This window comes from Oryzias latipes, chromosome 2 (assembly GCF_053564925.1).
Source record: "Oryzias latipes strain Hd-rR chromosome 2, Olatipes_Hd-rR_3.1".
Lineage (NCBI taxonomy): Eukaryota > Metazoa > Chordata > Actinopteri > Beloniformes > Adrianichthyidae > Oryzias > Oryzias latipes.
This window is the reverse complement of record NC_136238.1, coordinates 2234963-2255313: the sequence shown is the minus strand read 5'-3', so window position 1 is coordinate 2255313 and position 20351 is coordinate 2234963. Positions and strand designations below refer to the sequence as shown.

The 20351-nt window shown below is 41.9% G+C and overlaps 2 protein-coding genes across 7 annotated transcripts in view; one reads left to right on the top strand and one right to left on the bottom strand.

Moving 5' to 3' along the window:
• Positions 1 to 1364: 1364 nt before the first annotated feature.
• LOC101162654 (potassium voltage-gated channel, subfamily H (eag-related), member 3) overlaps positions 1365 to 20351 on the bottom strand; it is a 63195-nt gene continuing 44208 nt past the window's right edge. The window contains exons 13-15 of the mRNA XM_023949142.2: positions 2978 to 3093; positions 2851 to 2897; positions 1365 to 2118 (exon numbers count right to left, since the gene is read on the bottom strand). Of these exons, the coding sequence (XP_023804910.1) occupies positions 1486 to 2118; positions 2851 to 2897; positions 2978 to 3093 (796 nt within the window). The 3' untranslated portion in view covers positions 1365 to 1485. The remainder of the gene's footprint in view (positions 2119 to 2850; positions 2898 to 2977; positions 3094 to 20351) is intronic.
• On the top strand, positions 9704 to 18280 carry LOC144983580 (uncharacterized). Of its 6 annotated transcripts, XM_078930364.1 has the most exons (8): positions 9704 to 9847; positions 11146 to 11251; positions 11478 to 11561; positions 11851 to 11952; positions 13469 to 13587; positions 13729 to 13796; positions 16586 to 16655; positions 17318 to 18280. In XM_078930364.1, exons 1-7 carry the CDS (start codon positions 9837 to 9839, stop codon positions 16615 to 16617), a joined length of 522 nt encoding a protein of 173 aa, XP_078786490.1. In that variant the 5' UTR covers positions 9704 to 9836; the 3' UTR covers positions 16618 to 16655; positions 17318 to 18280. The 6 variants fall into 6 exon arrangements, 4 of the variants coding, with proteins under 4 accessions (XP_078786490.1, XP_078786492.1, XP_078786499.1 ...); XR_013647315.1 differs by lacking the exon at positions 13469 to 13587; XM_078930366.1 differs by lacking the exon at positions 16586 to 16655 and having other exon boundaries at positions 17318 to 17457.

The following is a 20351-nucleotide window of genomic DNA, read 5'->3' as shown; positions in this document are numbered from 1 at the left end:
GGGGTGACAGGAGGAGGAGCAGGGGGTGACGGGGGGGAGGAGCAGGGGGTGACAGGAGGAGGAGCAGGGGGTGAGAGGAGGAGGAGCAGGGGGTGAGACGAGGAGGAGCAGGAGGAGGAGCAGGAGGATGACAGGGGGGGAGGAGCAGGGGGTGACAGGAGGAGGAGCGGGGGGTGACGGGGGGGAGGAGCAGGGGGTGACAGGGGGAGGAACACGAGGAGGAGCAGGGGGTGACAGGAGGAGGAGCGGGGGGTGAAGGGGGGGAGGAGCAGGGGGTAACAGGGGGAGGAGCAGATCCTCTGAAGCTGGTTTAAGTGAATAAATAGGAACATTGTGGCCCCCTGTCCGGGACGGGGGGGGGGGGGGGTTGCTCCTCCCTCTGCACGTGGAGGAGCGCTAAGGCTCCAGCAGTCGGCGCCTCCTGTTGGACAGGTGGGGAACAACATCCAGGTAATTTCTTCTGTGAGATTGATCCTTAATTTGTGCCTAAATGAGGAAATTCTCCACATTTTGCCCCCTCCCTTGAGGGGGGGGGGCGGTGAGCTGCAGGCTAGCCGCGCTCGGGGGGGGGGGCAATAGCTGGCTGGGGAGGCCGGGTATTGATCCCCCAACCCTTCGGTTGTTGGACGACCCGCTCTACCCCCTGAGCTACACTGGGAACACGGAAGCCCGCCCCAGCTACCAAAGGGGCGGAGCCAGGCCCCACCTGGACAGGTAGGACAAGCATGAATCTGCTATTTTGTCCTTTTTAAACGTTTGCAACTTTACTTAACTGAAGGGGGCGTGGCTAATGCTAATAGGAGACTCAGTTGTGTCAAAGTTTTACCACAAATTAAATCTTTGTTTTGTTATTTTGTTTTTCTTTAATATGTGACAAAAACTTAACATGAACTTATTTTTAAGGAAATAATCCAATATTTGAAATATTAAAGTAGAATTTTTACATTTTTGAGATGATTTTATCAGAACATTTGACTAAAAAGTGATGAAGATTTAAAGTTCCTGCTGAGAATGTTGTGAGGCTGAGGAGAACCCGGATGTGAGAGGAGAACCGCCAGAGAACGAGTAACCTCAATAACCTGCGGGGGGGGGGGGTCCGTCAGCAGAATCGGTCCCTGTGCCATAAATAAGGGAATGCTGCCCCCTGGTGGTCAGAAGGACTCAGCGCCTCAGGACGGACCAAACGTCTGCAGGTCGGTTCTTTTGTGTGTCTGTGGTCCAGAACCTTCAGAACCTTCTAACCCCCCCCCAAGCCCCTGAAGACTCACCTGTGAACCTTTGGGACCAGTGGGAGCCCCTCCCTCCGGTCCCCTACAGCCCCCAGCCCCCCCCCACATCTCATAAACTCTCCTGGGGAGTCAAACTTGAACCAAACAAATGTTTTTATTTTCAGACACAAAAATGTTAGAAACAAATTTTTTAAAGGCTCCTCCTCCTCTGTGGGGGGGTCCTCCATGCAGTCACTGAGGGGGGGGGGGTCCACCCTCACACTGATGGCTGGCCCTCATTAATGTAGCTGACATGCCCCCCCCACTCCACTGGCTGCAGGTCCAGGAGGGGCATGTGGGGGGGGTCCAGGTCCGTTCGGACAGACGTCTGTGGGAACGCGGGGGGGTAAGAGATGAACCCAGGCTGGAGGGGGGGCTGGGGGTTTGCTCCCCCCAGGCCTGATGAGTCCTTCAGGGTGGAGCTTATGGATGGGGTAGGAGGGAGGGGGGAGCAAGAAAGAGGTGGGGCTATGTGATGAGGGGGGGAGCTGCTGACAGAGGGGGGGGCTGATCTGTGACTGAGGGGAGGTCTCTGATAGGAGATAGGGGGGGGGCTTCCAGCCCGGGAGCCCTGCAGGGAGCCAAACTCCCCCTGAAAGACCTCGCCCAGAGGGGAGAGCGGGTCGGGGAGGGAGGGCGGGGTCAGCTGGTCAGGGTGGCCCACAGGTGCATGAGGGGTCGGGAGGGGCGGGGCTGGGGAGCAGCTATGTGGGGACAAGCTGGGGGGTGGAGTCACAGTGCAGGGGGTCAGAAAGATGGAGGGGTGGTGGAGGAGGAGGGGCCGGAGGAGGCGGGTCATTTCCTGCAGCTCCTGATTGACAGCGGCGACCTGATGGGAGAGAGCGGACACCTGCGGGGAGAGAACGCCGTCACGCCTGTGAACGCACACGTGTACACTCACACGCACACACACACATGCACACACAGGTATGTGCACGTGTGTGTGTGAGTAAACTCTTTCATGTTGTGTACTTTTACACAGTTTTGGCAGAAACTCTTCAATAATGTATCCTATTACAGTGACGTGTGTGATAAAGTAATGTAATAGATTACTAATGACATGAGAGTACCAGTTTTATTACAGGAATAGTAACTGAACAAACGTCATCGTTTAAAGCCCAAAAACAAAAACTCCTTCCTTTTTTTAATTCGTATAGATTTGAAATTCTGAACTTCCTGTGACATCATCACAGATCTCTGATGTCATACTGTCTGTTTTCATTCTGTTCCTTCTGAGACGTTTATCTTCTTGTTTTCATTTCTAAGATTACATCTCCTTAACTCTTTTCATTTGTCACTTCAGATGATCCTTCTGCAGTTAATTAACTGAGAAGTAATGCTGGACACTGGGAGTAATAGATTACTTTTGAACATCCAGGAATATCTGTACTTGTAAGTAAATGTTTATACATAACTGTTCTAACTATCTGGTTCTTTTTTATTAATCTGATGAATCAGATGGTTGAAACTCTGATTTGTTGGTTTGATTGTGTTTTGAATTTATTCCAAAATAAATCTTCAATAAATCGGTGAACAGAAATGTGGGGAATCCTCCAAGTTACTCCTAAAGTATCCAGATTACCTCGTGTCTGAGCTTCGTTAAAGCCTGCATGGTGCCGCCTTCGTGTCCTGCAGCACAAACACAACAAAGAAGGTTTGGTTCAGGATCCCCAACATCTGGTCCTGATGCTGTGGGGGTGGGGGGTCACCTGAAGCTGCTGGGTCTGGGTCTGGGTCTGGGTCAAAGTTCCTGGTGGTTCCTGGAGAAAAGTCAAACTTCGGAGCGGAGCTGCTGCAGTTCTCTGTCTCGGTTCCGTCCACAAACCTGCAAGACAGAAACAAGCTTCAGGCTCCTGCAGTAACCAGCAGCTCCACAGGGGGGCGGCAGAGGACAGAGCCACGATCGCGGAGGGACTATTGTCTGTGTGTGTGTGTGTGTGTGTGTGTGTGTGTGTGTGTGTGCGTTTGTATTTCTACCCTTGTGGGATCCGGGACCTGAAATTTCACCCACCTCGTGGGTACCAATTTTTTCCGTGGGGACCGAAGCTCGGTCCCCACAGGCACAAGCATTGGAATCAATAGAAAAAAGCCTCCTGATATGCCTAGTGCTGTTTTTTTTGCAAAGTAAAATTGGTCCCCTGGAGATGACTTTTCATGACAAGGTGTGTTTCACCATGACACCCTAGTGGTCAGAGTGGGTATAGCAGTGTGTGACGTTGGACTAATGGGGACATTTTCCTGACAAAGTGTGTACTTTTTCAATATCATATTTTATGATAACAAATGTTGAAATTACTTTTGGAAAGTGACAATATTTGTATTGTCAAACAGATATACTTAGTTGAAACAAATTATGTCATTTTTAAAGCCAGGATAACCTGGCAATTTCTACTCAAATGTCAAAGGTAAAAAAGTGAGGCTTGAGGCCTAGTCCTGAAACAACACCTTTTGGGGTCTTGTGAGGGGAAATGTGATCGTAGGAGCATCACACTTTGTACAGTAGCTAAGTACAAGGTTTTAACCATTACTGGTAAGTTTGGTAGTTCTCACTCTAAGCAGATCTGAGAAATTAAAGAAAACACCTCATCAGGAAAATCTAGGATGAGCTTATTGTAAATGTTTGCGTCTCCCTTGGTGGCCCAGATTACGCTAGAGACTCCAAACTCTGGATGGTGCATTAGGGTAACAGCCTGATGTAATGCAAGAAGTTTCAGCCCCCCAGGTCAAAGCATTGTTCCGGTAGCCCCCTGTACCCTTGTTTCGGCCTACTCCAATTCAAGTGTGAAATCAAGATTAAAAATGCTTCCCTTTGGCCAACAAAGCCCATCTTTGACTATGTTGTATCATTCATCTCCCTGATGCAAAATAACTTTGTTGTTTGTTGCTAGCATGATGCTAAAGCTAACTATCTAACCAGGCAAACAAGCAATCTAAAATTTGGTGAACTTATTAAGCATCCCATGAGGGGCTCTCATGTGAATTTTTTCCTGTTTTTAAACAATATTGGCCCAAGGGGGCAGCTCCAAATACCTGAAAAACAGAAGTTCCAGGGTTCACAGTTTCAAAAATATATGTCTGATTGTGGCAAAACAGACGTCTCCCAGTTTGCGAACCCCTGTACAACATGTTAAAAATGTGGGTGCACAGAAACCCCTAGATATTTTTCATCCCCAAACTCCTTGGAAGAAAAATCAGGAAGACGTACACAGTTACCCCATTCTGAAAGAAAACAGCAATTTTCAAAACGTTTTTGGATGGATTTTCCCCCACAGGCCCATTTGAACCGGTGACCAAAGCCTGGGTTCAAAATTTGAATGTAACTTAAACACTAAAGGTGTTTTTTTCCCCTAACAGAAGGCATTTTGTTAATATCCATCCAAAAAGGGTTTTTTGTGTAGGTACAGAACACCATCCCTCCTAATGCATTAGCATTAGCATAATGCTAATGCTTATGCTAACGACACACTGCCAGAGCTCCACAACAAAATCAGCTCGCCCCAGCATAAGCACCCGGAGGCATTTTACGTGGTTGCAGGAGACTTAAACCATGTAAACCTGACAGACACTTTGTTCAAGTTCCACCAGCATGGGAAATAACACTCTGGACTGTGTCCACATCAACAAAAAAGATGCACACAGAGCTGTCCCCATCCTCATTTGGGCTTCTCCGACCACATCGCAATCGTGCTGGTTCCTGTTTACTGCCCTTTCCCCAGACGCCAGGCACCAACACAGAGGACCATCACAGTGTAGCCCAATGAGACTGCCGCAGCTAACCAAGACACAGACTGGCAGGTCTTCAGAAGGCAGCTTTGCACTAGGTGGAGGAGCACCTGGAGGATTATACATCAGGTGTCCTCAGGTACATCAGGAAGTGCATGGAGAACTTCACCAGCACCATGACTGTAACGTACTATCCCAACCAGAAACCCTGGCTGAACGCAGAAGTGCAGTCTCTACTGAAAAACAGGAATGCTGCTTTCCAGTCTGGTGACAAGGTAGCACTCAGAGTAGTGAGAAGGGATCTGCACGCTGGGGTGAACAGGGCCAAGCATACCCTCAGAGGATCCAGCAACATTTTACGTCCAATAATCCCCGTAGTATGTGGAAGGGCATTAAGTGCATCACAGACTACAACACCAGAGTTGTTCCGAAGACGCACTCAACCTTTTGTACTGCTGCTTTGAGCTTTGAGGACTCCAACCCTGAAGAGTGGAGAGCCTTCCAGTGTGACACCCGCAGAAGTGAGGAAGACCATCCAGAGGATCAATCTTCACAAAGCTTCTGGACCTGACAACATCACTGGACGGGTCCTGACAGACACCAGCTCACAGAGGTGCTAACAGACATTTTCAACACCCCCCTGAAGCAGGCAGTGTTCCCTACCTGCCTGAAGACCGTAACGATCATCCCAAACTCCAAAACATCCTCAGTGACAGGTCTGACGGACTATTGGCCAGTGATCCTAGCTCCAATTGTCATAAAATGTTTTGAAAAACTGTTCATGACCCACATCACAGAATCCATTGGTGTTACCAAGGACCTGCACCAATATGCATACAGGTCAAACCGTTTCACACAAGATGTCACTAGTGGTCCACACAACACTCACCCACCTAGAGAATAAGAACTCGTGTGTTTGCCTGCCCTTTGTGGAGTTCACATCAGCCTTCAACATAATCATCCCAAATACCCTCATCCATAAACTGCACACATAGGACTGTGTTTCACTCTTTGCAACTAGGTCTTGGACTTCCTGAAAGACCATAGTCTATGAAGATCTGTGACCCCCCCCCCCCCCCCCCCCCCCCCCCGATCACCCTCAGCACGGGCCTCCCACAGGGCTCTGTGCTAAGCCCCGTCCTGTTCACCTTGCTCACGCATGACTTCACAGCAAGTCACTCCAGCAGTCTGATTGTGAAGTTTGTAGATGCCACATCTATACTTGGACGAATCACCAACAACGATGAGTCCAACTACAGGGAGGAGGTGGAGCATTAGGAGGGCTGGTGCAGAGACAACAACCTCTGCATCAATGTGAAGAAGACCAAGGAGATGATCGTGGACTTCAGGAAGGACAGACATCCTCCTCCTCCTCCTCTTTACATCGGTGGGGCTGAGGTGGAAGTGGTTTTTAGCCTCAGGTATTTGGGTGTGCACATCTCCAACGACCTCACCTGGAGCACCAACCCAACCTGCCTGGTGAAGAAGGCACATCAACGCCTCTATTTCCTGATTAGGCTCAAGCGTGTTGTGATTAGAATCTCAGTCCTGACCACCAATATGTGCATAGTGGAGAGTGTCCTGACCTCCTCCATCACTGTGTGGCACGGCAACTGTTCTGTGGCAGAGAGAAAAGCTCTGCAACGGCTGGCTAAAGCTGTGCAGAGGACTGTGGTTTCACCTGCAGTTCACCACTGAGATCTACAAAACTGGATGCAGGAAACGAGCCTCCTGCATCCTGAAAGACCCCAGTCAGCCCTTGCACCCTCTGTTCTCCCTGCTCTTCTCAGGCAGGTAGTGACAGAGCATTAAGAGCAGGACCACAAGACTGAGGAACAGTTTCTTCCCAAAAGCAGTAAGACTGGTGAAGATTCGGCGATATTTGTATCGATTTTAAATGCTGTCAGGCTGATAATTATTTAATTATTTATGAGCGCCCTGCAGCGTTTAACTCTTGTTTTCCATGTAACCCTTGTGCTATCCTAGGCACTTTAACATTGGGAGTTGGGTCATCTAGACCCACTACATAGTGCTCTGAACCTTTTTTCTTCAATGATTTGTGATCTTCACTGGTGTCCATGGATTACATGAAATCTTTCCACCTTTATCAACCTTTGTCATGGTAGGGAGAAGAGGTCAATGTAAGGGTGGGGTCATCTTAGATAGCATGAGGGTTAAGCCTCCGACCGCTAGTTGGCACCGAGCCTCTTTTGGCAGCTGTGATGGTGTGGCTCTACACCCCACCCCAAATGAAAAGATCTCAGTGAGAAGCAACTTGTTTTTATGAGACATGAACCACGTTGACCACAGTCAACGTCACCCCCCGAAGACGATGACATCACGGCCAGCGACCCCGTCAAAAAAATTAATGGGCCGAAAATCGTGTATTTCACACACAAAAAGATTAGTCTGAAACTGAAGTCGAAATGTTCGTCTTCCCGAGGCAACCAAATCATTAAAGGGTTGCTATGGAGATAAAATCAACAGAAAAGCCGCCATTTTGAAAAACGTGGATTTTTTTAATCATGTGATGACATATAGCTCTCACCAATGGAGCAATGTCTTTTTCTGAGTCAGTTGATGATACTGATCCCTAAGCTAGCACTTTTAGCCACATTAGCATAACTAGCATAGTTAGCATTATTAGCATTTTGAGCAATGTGTTTTTCAGAGAGAGTTGATGATGCTGATCTCAATGCTAGCACTTTTAGCCACATTAGCATAACTGGCATTGTTAGCTTAATTAACATTTTGAGCAATGTGTTTTTCAGACAGAGGTGATGGTGCTGATCGCTATGCTTGCACTTTTTGCCACATTAGCGTAGCTAGCTTAGTTAGCATAATTAGCATTTTGAGCAATGTGTTTTTCTTAGAGAATTGATGATGGTGATCGCAATGCTAGCACTTTTAGCCATATTGGCATAGCTAGTATAGTTAGCATAATTAGCATATGCAGCTTTGACTAGCCTTGATCAAAGGTGGGTGATGAGGGCGGTGAGGCTGGGGAGGGCGGTAAGAGCGGCGATTGTGCTTAGAGTTGGGCGTGGAAGGCAGATTGCGTCTGCTATACAACGCTATACAACGCTGGTTGCGGCTTTAATTTTTACTTAGGATGGGCACCAAACCCATCCTACCATTGCAACAACACATCATCAGTTGGGTGGTTTGGGGACCACAGGATTTCCTCTCTGCTCTGTGCACATGATATTGTCATGTTGGCTTCATCGAGCCAGGACCTACAGCATGCATTGGGGTGGTTTGTGGCCGAGTGTGAAGCGGCTGGGATGAGGGTCAGCACCGCCAAACCAAATCCATAGATCTCGACCGGAGAAAGGTAGTTTGCCATCTCTCGGTGGGTGGAGTGTCGCTGCCCCAGGTGGAGGAGTTTAAATATCTTGGGGTCTTGTTTAAGAGTGAGGGAAGATCGGAGTGTAAGATTGATTGGCAGATCGGAGCAGCGTCCGTAGTTATGTGGTCGCTGTATCAGTCTGAAGAGAGAGCTAAGCCAAAGAGCAAAGCTCTTAATTTACTGGTCGATCTTCATTCCAATACTCACTTATGGTCATGAGCTCTGGGTCATGACCCAAAGAACCAGGGCCCGAATACAAGTGGCTGAAATGAGCTTCCTCTGTGGGTTCACACTGTGGGGTGAGAAGCTTGGTCACCTGCGGAGAGCTGGAGGAAGTGAGCTCTTTGGGCATCTTTGCTTAGACTCCTGCCCTCGTGACCCGATCCCGGAAAAGAGGAGGAGGATGGATGGATGGATGGATTGATGGATGGATGGATGGATACATACTGAACCGAAACTCTGTGCCATGTTGCTGCCAGTATCAAATAAAAACACAAATTGGGGATAAGAACGGGTGGAGCAGAGCCTCTGACCAGCAAATGCATGGAGCATCATCCAAAATGCTGTTGGCAAAGCCTGTCAAAGTGCAGACTGTCACGTAAATAAAGCATCTTAGGCACATTAAAGCACTCTCCTTCATCCTGTCATGATGCCTCATCATCACACTTTTTTTGTTTTCTGTAAAGAATTTATGTTTTTATTTTCCTTTATTTTTGAAGCACCGTTCAGGCTCCTGAACCGTTTAAAAGTAAGAAACTAAATTAAGCAATGTTGAAAATAAACAGCATTTATTTCCTCAATCAGCCTTTTAGGGCCTTATTGGTTTAGCAACATCCATTCCATTTTTATTCTTTCTTATAGAAGAATATTTTGTTTTGGAAATCAAACAATGTTGACTGTGCCCTTTATATATTTTAAGTTAGCAAAATAAAAGCACTATGAATTTGCTTGGGTAAAAGCAACTTATATATTATATACAGTTGCAGGGCTTAACATTATGCTAATCAAATAAATTGAATTTTACACTTTTATTCTAAGGAAAGATGTATTACTCTTGTTTATCTGCTTATTTAATATAATAATATCCTATTTTCTATTTGCGATTACGTAGGATTTGCTGTGTAAATTAGGGTTCTTAATTACTCTTTCATTTTACCCCCCACCTTAGTAGCTGGCATAACACATAAATTCTTCCCTGTGAGATTATTAAAGTTCGATTTCTGCATTTATTTATAAACAAAACAAACTTTTTAATGATTACACAAGTGAATATAGGTGCTGTAGTAAAGCTGAGGCACCCATATAGTAAATAGTTGCCAGTTCCTGACTTTTCGGGTTCCCACCGTGACTATCCCCCTCCCCCACCAAGACTGAGAGAAGGGTGAGCAGAGCAAAGCCACACCCGCTCAGCTCCACAGGTGCATCGTCTCCCTCTCAGCTCAGGCAGCAGTGCAGACAGCTAACCCACTGGAGTCTCAGAACGGCAAGGATTTTTCATGGAATCTAGGTAAGTCTCATCAAAACTTTTTAAAAACAGACACTAAATGACTTTGAGACATATTTAGTCTGTCTAGGCATGCTTTTCTCCGGTGGAAATGCTCGAGAGCCGAGCACATGGCGATGCTAGCTAGCTCGGTCCTTTGAAGCTAACGCAGCATGTGCTTGTGGGGAAGCTAGCTTTCCAAATGATTTTGGTCAGGCTGTTACAGATCCTAAATACATTTTAAATTTAATTTATTGAAGTGTGGCCTTAAATGTATTAATTTGTCTTAAATTCTGTGAGTTAACACCCCCCCCCCCTTCGCGCTGCGCCAATCTTGCTGCTTGCAGTTTGTGCAAAAGTGTTGATAATTTTGATGCTCCAGCAAAAGCATCGTAGTCACGTCTGCATGTCTGGGATCATTACATCGTTTAGATATTCTTTGTACCGGGATCAAAGCTCCCGCTGCAGGAGCTCCGTCTGAGTCACGTGACCCAGTCTCACTGTCCCGCATTAACCCGAGAGGGTAAAACTAGAATAGTTAGAGGATCTCATTTTTTTCCTCTTGATGAAAATAAGAAAAATATCAAAGTTTAGGAGGCCCGACCGAAATTTAATGCTTCATCAGTTTGACATGTTCTTACATTTAATGCTTGTATGTATGCTTGCTTAGATAAACATGTTTATGGTCTTTGTAAATATGATTTATATATTTTAAAATGATCTTTAAAAGGTCTTAAAGTCTTAAATTTAACTTTTTAAAATCTGTAACCATCGTGGTAGTGTTTATGTTTTTTTTTCTTTGAAAATGCTTACCAATTTGATTTACTTTGGTTAATTTGTTTGTTTGTTTTAAAACCAGGATCACTTGAGTATTTTGTGGTTTTGTTCTTTAGAGCTAAACAAAAAATGTATGACACCATGATGGTGCCCTGTTGTACGGTAATCAAGTGACTTTAAAAAGTATTTCTGGTTCCAACATTTAGTAATATTTTGATCATGTCTTTTGTTTAAAACTCGAGTCCCGCTTACATGTTTTTATACTTTTGCTTCCTGGTTGGTTCATGGTGCAGTAGTAAATAATTGAGCACATTTAGTACTGAGCATTTATCTAAATACTTTAAATCAAAAACTCAGGAAGGTCCAAAGCTAATGTTCATTTTGTGAACCTCATCTGCACAGACCCACTGCTGGGTCATCATTAAGATAATTGTGTAAAGTAAACTTTGTTTATATAATAGTTTATCAGTAAGGACATTTTTTTAGCTGAGTCTGTCTTTCATCTGAGTGTTTAATTAAACAACCTTTCTGTGTTTGATTCTTAGAAGAACCTTCAGATTTAAAAAGCGTGTGAAGATGCTTAGGGAGCAAAAGAAAAGGTGCCAGAAGAGGTACACAGAGGGCCTGAAGACCAAACATCCACCTGTGCAGGTAAAGTTTTTTTGCCACTGTTTTCAGTGTACTATTTATTGGGATCAAAATACTTATTTATAGTAGATTTCTTGTTTGTAACAAGATTCTTAAAAAAATTCACATTGCAAAATAATTTATCATCTCCTTTTTAATAATGTAAAATCTATTAGATGTGAAAGCATTGGTTAGCACATTTCTGCTAAACTGATGTAAACGAGTAAAGTCATTTGTGTCCCCTTTATAGCCCTCTGTATCCACTGAAAGCTGCAGCTCCTTGGTTGGATCTTCAGACATCCCAGAAAGAGAAGATGCTGTTGGCAATAGCTGGGTAAGTGTCAAAAAGAACGGCGTTTTTTACCCTATGTTAACTGTTATGAAATTCCTGCTTGCCAGAAATAAATAGCCTGCTAAATGCCTTGGGTGGGGGGAAAAATAAAAATGTGGTTAAAAGTAAAACTGCAAAGATTTAACTTGTAGAGTTTTAATTCATAAATCAGTTAAATATCTTAAAATGTAGATATTTAATTTAGTGAAAAATTAAATCCAACATGTGATTAAACTTGTGCAGTTTTAATTTGTACCTTTTTAATTTTAAAAAGTAAAAATAATCTCTTAAGGAATTGGAACCAGACACCAACACCACTGCCTGTGTCCAACGAGAACAGTCAGATACAGATGAGCCAGAGGTTCCTCCCCTGACAAGAACAGACAGTGTATTTGTAAGTATTTATCATGGAATCCAGCCAATATCAAATACTTTTGTCAATGTTTTTATCAATAGGGCTCAGAATCTTTAGCATCAAACTTTGCCTTAGACCAGGGGTGGGCAAACTTTCTGACTCGAGGGCCACATTGGGTTCTAAAGTTTGATAGAAGAGCCGGACCAGGAGCAGATGCCAGGAGTGAGAATGAAATATTTTGGAATCTGGATGAAAGCACTTTTCAAGCAAAATTATATTTTACAACATTTTAGAGTTTTTAAGTCAAAACTTTTGTTTTCATTTTAGAGCCAATTACACTAACAGCTTGATGTATGTTGTGAAAACTCAGAGAAATGCTCCATTCATGTGGTGTTTGAATGATCATAAGAATGAAAAAAAAAACACATATTCAAACACCACATGGATGATAAAGCGGAGCCCCCAAACCTTTTCTTATGAGGGCCACAATAAGTCTTTTTTCTTTAAAACTTTAAGCTTCTTTATTTTATTGTGAAGCCCTATAATAAAGTTTTATTAATTCATGATCCTTTTAATACAACAAATAACACTATTTATGAAATAAAAAATAACCAAATTACTCTCTGTGATTTTCAAAGACAAAAAGTCAGGAAACAATATGCTGATACATTAAAAAGAAAAAAACAATGAATAGTGGATCCTCTCCCGTCTTCGTCCCGCTGAGACTTTGAAGCTGCAGCTCCTCACACGTCTCATAGTTTGCTCTAATACTGAGCAGCTGTGTCCTGCATGTCGTTTTCTTATCCAGTAATAATGAAAAAAGCAAATTTCTCTGTCTTCTGCTGCAGCTAATCGTATATCTGCGTTACCTTTTCACCAGTACAGAGTTCTTCGTTTTTTGCAGGAGTTATGTTCTGAAAATAACCGTGATCTGTGAAATCCACGGAGTTTGGTTACTTACAGACGTTTTTTTATGGTAGTAAAACTTCTCACTGCCTTAATACACTTTTCTCACACAGACATGAACATTTTCACCTTTTCTCTTGTTTAAATTCTCAAACCTTCATAGAAATTAGGTCCAGGATCTTAGAATGAAAACAAATTTCTGTAGATCTAAAGCGCTCCGCCTTTCTGTACAGGAGACATGGAGATTGACTGACAGGGTCTTCAGCCAATCAGGACACAGAACAGGGTGTTTAAAAAAAGCAGCATAATCGATCTAAAAGAATGAGCTAAACTGGGAAAGATGAACTGTGACGTAGAAAGGGAAGACTGTCTTCTGCTCTATTTGACAGATTTTTAGAGGGTTTCAGGTTGGAGCTCAGACTGCAGAAGGGGGGAAGAAAATGTCACTTCTAAAATGGGCAGATAAAAAAAAACATGGGTCTCTGATATTGTTCAATGGGCCGTACCAAACATGGAGGCGGGCCGAATCCAGCCAGCGGGCCGCAGTTTGCCCACCCCTGCTTTAGACTGAACTCTTAACTTTTATAAAATATTATTTACAAAGTAGTGTATTACAATTTAAAATGAAAAACTTGTTTCTTTTCTCCAGCTCACTAAAGACTACGTTACCAAGCATGCCATGGTTCAAGATCTGTCAGACGTCCCTTCAAGCTGCATAGAAACTAAAAAAGCAGTAGCCTGCAGAGACTTTCGGCTAGCAGACAGATTGTGAGGATAATTATTTACTGACGGAGTTTTTTTAAATGTGTTTTTAGCTTTTGTTTATTTTTTCTGATGGCCTGCAATCTACCCTGCTCATTACGTTAATGAGCACTCCATTTTAACACTTGTTCTATTCTGTTTTTACAGGGACTTCGGGACTTCAACATCTTCAACAAAACATCAAATGGAGTCAAGGAGTGAAGACAGTGAATCTGGTATTACAACCCCCCACTTCTAAATTTAATCTTTTTATACAAGCGTTCCCAGTTGAGTTTTAATTGTGAAATCGACTATTTTAGTCAAAATAACTAAACATATTTTGCTTTAAAGACAAAAACAAAACCTAACAGAGTAGTGTGATGTCGCACACAGGGAGTTCCATCTTGCCCTGATAGCTAAAATCTGGCTCAAAACTGTCTGGCAGGATTGATCCAATATTGCTTGTCATTATTTTTGCCCCACTAATATTAGCGTGAGGCTATAAGCTCGTGCTCGCACAAACGGCTATCTGTGACATGGAGGGGAAGGAAGCCCAGTATTGTATTTCTAATGAACCACTGCCTATGGTCTTAAAGAATGTCTTACAAAAGCAACACAGCTTTTGGATCTTGGCTAAAAACTGCACAATCATTATTAGGAGATCACTTTTAACGATTTTGACAAAAGAAAAAAAATGCATGTCTATGAAGACTCTCATTTATCCAGGTTGATTCCATTTCCACATCATAGTACAGGGGTGGGCAATTATTTTAAGTCGCATTGGGTTATAAAAATTGGATAGAAGGGCCGGACCAGGAGCAGATGCGTGGAGTGAAAATGATTTAACATGGAATGTAGATGAAAACATTTGGGTTGAAAATTATATTCTAAAACAGAATATTCTAGAGTTTTTAGTTTAAAACTTTTGTTCCCATTTTAGATCTCTATTTTATTGTGAAGCCCTTTGGTACCTTCAAGGAGTTGTAAAGTGTTGTATGAATAAAGTTTCATTCATTCATGATCCTTTTAAGAAAATAAATAACACTATTTATGAAATAAAACAATGACCAAACAACACTCTCTATGATTTTCAAAGACAAAAATTCAGGAAAAGTATACTGACATTTAAAAACAAAAACAATAAATGATGGATCCTCTCTCGTCATAATTCCTCAGAGACTTTGAGCTCATCTTGCGTCTCACAGTTTGGGCAGCTGCGCTTTCTGTTTTCATCCAGTAATACAGAAAAAGCAAATTTATCTGTCTTCTGCTGCAACTACACATATATCTGTGTTACCTTTTCACCACTACAGAGTTCCCTCCTTTATTGCAGGAGTTTAGTTGTAAAAATAACCGTGATCGGTGAAATCCACGGAGAATGATTACAGACGTTTTAAATTTATGGTAGTAAAACTCCTCACTGCCTAAATACACTTTTCTCAGACAGACATGAACATTTTCACCATTTTCTCTTGTTTAAATTCTTAAACCTTCATAGAAATTAGGTCCAGGATCTTAAAATGAAAACAAAGATCTGATCGCGATCAAAGATTTCTATAGATCTGAGAGCTGCGCGTTTCTGTACAGGAGTTGAGGCACGGACTGGGGAGATTGATTGACAAGGTCTCCAGCCAATCAGGACACAGAACAGGGCGCACTGTTTAAAAAAGGCAGCATGATCGCTCAGATATAATGAGCTAAACCGGGAAAGATGAAATGACGTGGAAAGATGAAATGACGTGGAAAGAGAAGACTGTCTTCTGTTCTATTTGACAGTGATTTTAGAGGTTTTCAGGTAGAACACAGACTGCAGAAGGTGAAATAAAATGTCACATCTTGATCGTGTGGCCAGATTAAAAAAAAAGTGTGTTCGGCGGGCCGGACCAAAGATGGAGGCGGGCCGAATCCAGCCCGCGGGCCGTAGTTTGCCCACCCCTGTCATAGTAGTAGGTTTAGGGGCTGTCATCTGGACTTGGTTTTTAAAGTTAGAAAACGTTTCACCTCTTATCCAAAAGGCTTTGTCAATTCTGACAGAAAGCTAAACCTACTACTATGAAAGAAAAAAAATGTACAGTCAGGACCATAAATATTTGGACAGAGACACATTTTTTTCCAATTTAGTTTCTGTACATTACCACAGTGAATTTTCAATAAAACAACTCAGATGCCATTGAAGTGCAGACTTTCAGCTTTTATTCCATGGGTTGAACAAAAAGATTGCAGAAAAATGTGAAAAACTAAAGTTTTTTTTTTTAAACACCACCCCATCCTTTCATGGGCTCGTTAGTCATTGGACAAATGAAATTACTGAAAACAAAATGGTCGTTACTAATACTTGGTGGAAAAGCCTTTGTTGTCAATGACAGCCTGAAGTCTTGAACTCATGGACATCACCAGATGCTGGGTTTTCTCCTTCTGAATGCTCTGCCAGGCCTTTACTGCAGCGGCTTTCAGTTTCTGTTTGTTTTTGGGCCTTTCTGTCTGAAGTTTAGTCTTCAACAAGTGAAATGCTCCTCAATTGGGTTAAGATCAGGTGACTGACTTGGCCATTCAAGAATATTCCACTTCTTTGCTTTAATAAACTCCTGAGTTGCTTTGGCTGTATGTTTTAGGTCATTGTGCTTCTGTATTATGAAACGCCGCCCAATCAGTTTGGATGCATTCACCTGGAAGAGATTTTGTTTAAAAAAATGCTTTTGTTTTTCACATTTTCATGCAATCTTTTTGTTCAATCTATGGAATAAAAGCTGAAAGTCTGCACTTCAATGGCATCTGACTTGTTTTATTTAAAATTCACTGTGGTAATTGACAGAAACTAAATTAGAAAGAATGTGTCTCTGTCCAAATATTTGTGGTCCTGACTGTAGTTGAAGCTGGACTTGAAGAGCTGCTTCACAGTGCTTCCATGGCTGTTGTGTATGTGCCATTAGGGCATGGGTCTTTAATATTGACATTTTCTCAATTCAGGGAAGACAAAAAGTGTATGATTGTCATTTTAAAATAACCATATTGGTACAATGAACAGGACTCAAGACTGAAGAACGGACACGGCAGTGAAAAAGTCTAAAAGTCTAAGAAGCGACCCTTACAAACAGGTATGCTTCCTACATGTTACACTTTTAAAGGTTTCTTAAAAATGGCACAAACTATGTTTTCTAACAACCATTTTTAAGGGAGGGGGGTATTATTTATTATTACATTTCTTGCTTATAGCATATGTAGTTCAAAGATAAAATGTTACTAATAATTGTGCACAAGAGGTACATGTCATCAAAACTGTCTAAATCAGACTTTGAAACATCTCACTGCCAACATTGAAAGACTTGAGTTTCATGAAATTGTCTTATGTCAGCTTTCAATGAAAATGTGAGGTTGTGTGGTTCTTGTTGGGTTTTTAATTAAAATGTTTTCACGAATGGAGCCCATGGTTTCTACACAGCAGAGAGACTAAGGCATCGATACTGCTGAGACGGGTAACTTTGCACAATACAGAATCATTTCTAACTACACCAGCAACGTGGCTCTGATACTTTCAACACAAGATAAGAAAATCTATTTCTGTGGGCTTTCTTTTCTAATGAACATCTGACATTTAGTTAACACTGTTACAGGTAGTCAGACGTTTTGCTGAGCTTTTGATATATATCGTAGCATCTCCTTAGTTTTTGTAAATAAGAAATGCTCATTACCTTGAATCTGGTCTAATCACGTTTTGTAAGTTGGTGACTTATAACATTTTTTCCTTTCTTTTTCTAAGGAGCTTAAAAAAAAGGACCTGGTCTTCAGCAGAGTGCCGAGCATTGGAAAAAATTTTAGGAATCTGCATTGAAGGTGGGAGGGTACCAGGAAAACATATCTTTCCTGCATAGAAGCTTCGCCGAGGGAGCTGGAAGGACGAACATGGCAGGCAGTCAAGTTTTTTGTTAGGAACAAAATCACAGCACTGAGGCGGTAAAGTTCAAAAAGACGTTAGTTTTTGTTAGTTAGAAAGATTGTGATTCAACTTTATTTTGTTTTCTTTAATTTAAACCAGTGCTTGTAAATCTAAGTTCCAAATTTAAGCTTCAGACACGTGCACTTATTTATCTTAGTGACCTTTTTTTCCGGAAGCACTTAATTTTCATTTGAAGCACGTGTATCGGTCAAAGGTGACCTTTTAATTTCTGAAGCATTTTATTTGTATTTAAAACAATTGTATAGGTCAAAGGTGACTTTTTTTTCCTGAAGCACTTGATTTCATTTTGTAATTTTTTGACAGGTCAAATGTCACTTTGTTTTTATAAAGCACTTAATTTGAGTTCAACAGGTCTTTGTTTTCTGGTTAAATCTGTGTTTACGTTGTGGAACTCCAGGCCTTTAGGGCTGATGTCATTTTAGTTTTCCAGATCTTTTTGCTCTACCCCCTTCCGATCCGCTGCCCCGGTGATTCCAGTCAGTTAAAAGTAGGAAAGGGAAAACGAGGGGGAGCCCTAACTTTTGTTTTCCAACAACTCCTGCTTCTGATTGACTGAGCTCACCTGGCTCAGTAGATCAACAGGAAGTAGAAGAAGAAAATCTGGAAAACAAGCAGGATGTCAACCCTCCAAACCTGGAGTTCAAGAGCCCTGCAGTAAGTGTGTGATAGAACGTTTAACGGGTCAAAGGGAACCTTGTTCTGTCCAACAGCAGTATATTTAGTTTTATAGATTGGTAACTATAAATAAATTGCCCTTGTCTCTTATTTGCTGTTCGCAGTTTCCTTCATAACAAACATATTTTGACAGTGAATGATGCCTCGCATGTTTGGTAAATGACTTTATTAGTCAGGAAGTGTGAAATGAGTACTACAATCCCAAATGCCTTAGTTACAGAGCTGTTAACCAAAGTTAGAGTAACTACTGTTGTATGGGTGGTCCCCATGGGAAACCAAAATTCAGGTTTATTTTTCATGTTAGTGTTTTCAGTATTTGAAATGATAACACTCCTTGAAAAAAAATTACATTATTTTAGCAGTTAAAACCATCTCAGAAAACCTTGTAGAAAAGGTGGATCCCACCAGGAGGGTCCTAGTCATGGGACCTCACGGGGTAAGAAATACGGGTATGTGTGTGTGTGTGTGTGTGTGTGTGTGTGTGTGTGTGTGTGTGTGTGTGTGTGTGTGGCCTTACATTTATTACTTTGTAGGGTCCAATCACATGGAGCCCACCAACAGTGTGGGGCCCAACGTCCTCGTGGGGCCCAAAATCGTGGACCCCACAAAGTTTGAGCTATTTAACAGGCTTGGGAGGGCCCCCTGATGCTCCTGTTTCGTTTTTAGGGGTTGCCCCATGAAGTGACAAAAATTGAAAATGTGGGTAAAAAATGTGTGTGAAATTTTTTTAATGTAGCGCCCCCTACTGTCACAGACCCGGTATTGCAGAGGATACACAGTCCCGGAAGTGTGTATCCCATTAGCCTATGAGGAAATGTTTGCATTTTTGCGTCATCATACTTCGACCACGCCCACTTCCTGGATCTTTTTAAAGGCCCTTTAAAGGACAACCTGATGGTTGATGCAAGAGTTTTGGAAGCAACAGGTAGGGCTCTTTCGACTTAAATTTACAAGTTAGTGTGCTTTTTATCTCTTATGACTTTGTTTGCAATGACAGCTACATGCAGTAAAAAAAATGGGGGAAAAAATCTTTATGAATTAAAAACAGAAGTAAACAGCACATATTACTAATGCTAATGCTAGGTAGGCTATCTGTCATGGCTGGGAACCTAACACTGCTTTGTTACCTTTTTTTTTAAAGAAAATCTAAAGCATGTTGAGTTATGTTTGAAAAAAGTTGAAACAAGATATAAAGTATTTGAAATGACAAGAATTGATAAGAGAGTAGTGACCTAATTACATTAATCTCCACTGCTTATCACTGAAAATTCATTCAATTTACTGCAGATTAATTTTGTAGCATATGTAAGTTAAAAATTTTAAAATGAAAGACAACTATTAAATAAATTAATCTTGTCAGTGCTATTGCTAAAATGAAAAAAAAAAAAAAGCTTGCCACCTTGATGAATCATATCTTTATTTCTAGACTGAGTGTAAAGTCAAAAGAAACACATAAAAAGAATGCATTATTGATTGCATGATAGGTCTTTATAAATAGCACAATATAGATGTTTTTATTTTATCATGAGCTTAAGCTTGCGCTGTTCTAAAATTGATAATGACACTTTGAGATGCTTAAAGAAATTCATTGCCTTACAATGTTAGCTGATGTCATATTAAGCGTTTTCGCATTTGCTGTAACAGATCCAAAAGGGGCAAGAACAAAATCATAGGATAAACCCTAGTGATAAAGTGCAATTTCCTTGTGGTAAGTGCAAAATAAATATGGAGTTTTTAGGATTTGTTTTTATCTTCGTGTTGTATATTCAAAAAGTGTAATAAAAAGGAATAAAAAATAGTTGGATTCCCCTTTATTTTAATCTCCCTTTAGAGATTAGTGAATGATCATCAAGAAATACCAAACCACACTATACAAATAATTGTTGCAAATAACAAACCACATTTGCACTTATTTGCAGTTAAAGGAATAGAGACTGGAGCTGACAGAATCTAACTTTGGTAATTCAAAGCGAAAAGGTGAGTAAATAACTGCAAATATTAAGTTAGGAAAATGTCTGTTTCAAATGTCCAAACATTTAAAATGTCCTAAAACTTTCCATTTGTTTTATCATACATTCAGAAGAAGCAAAAGCAAAAATGTACTGAGAAAACCAAAGGGAAAGAGTTCCTGAAGACTATTGCTTCCCACAAGGAATGAAAA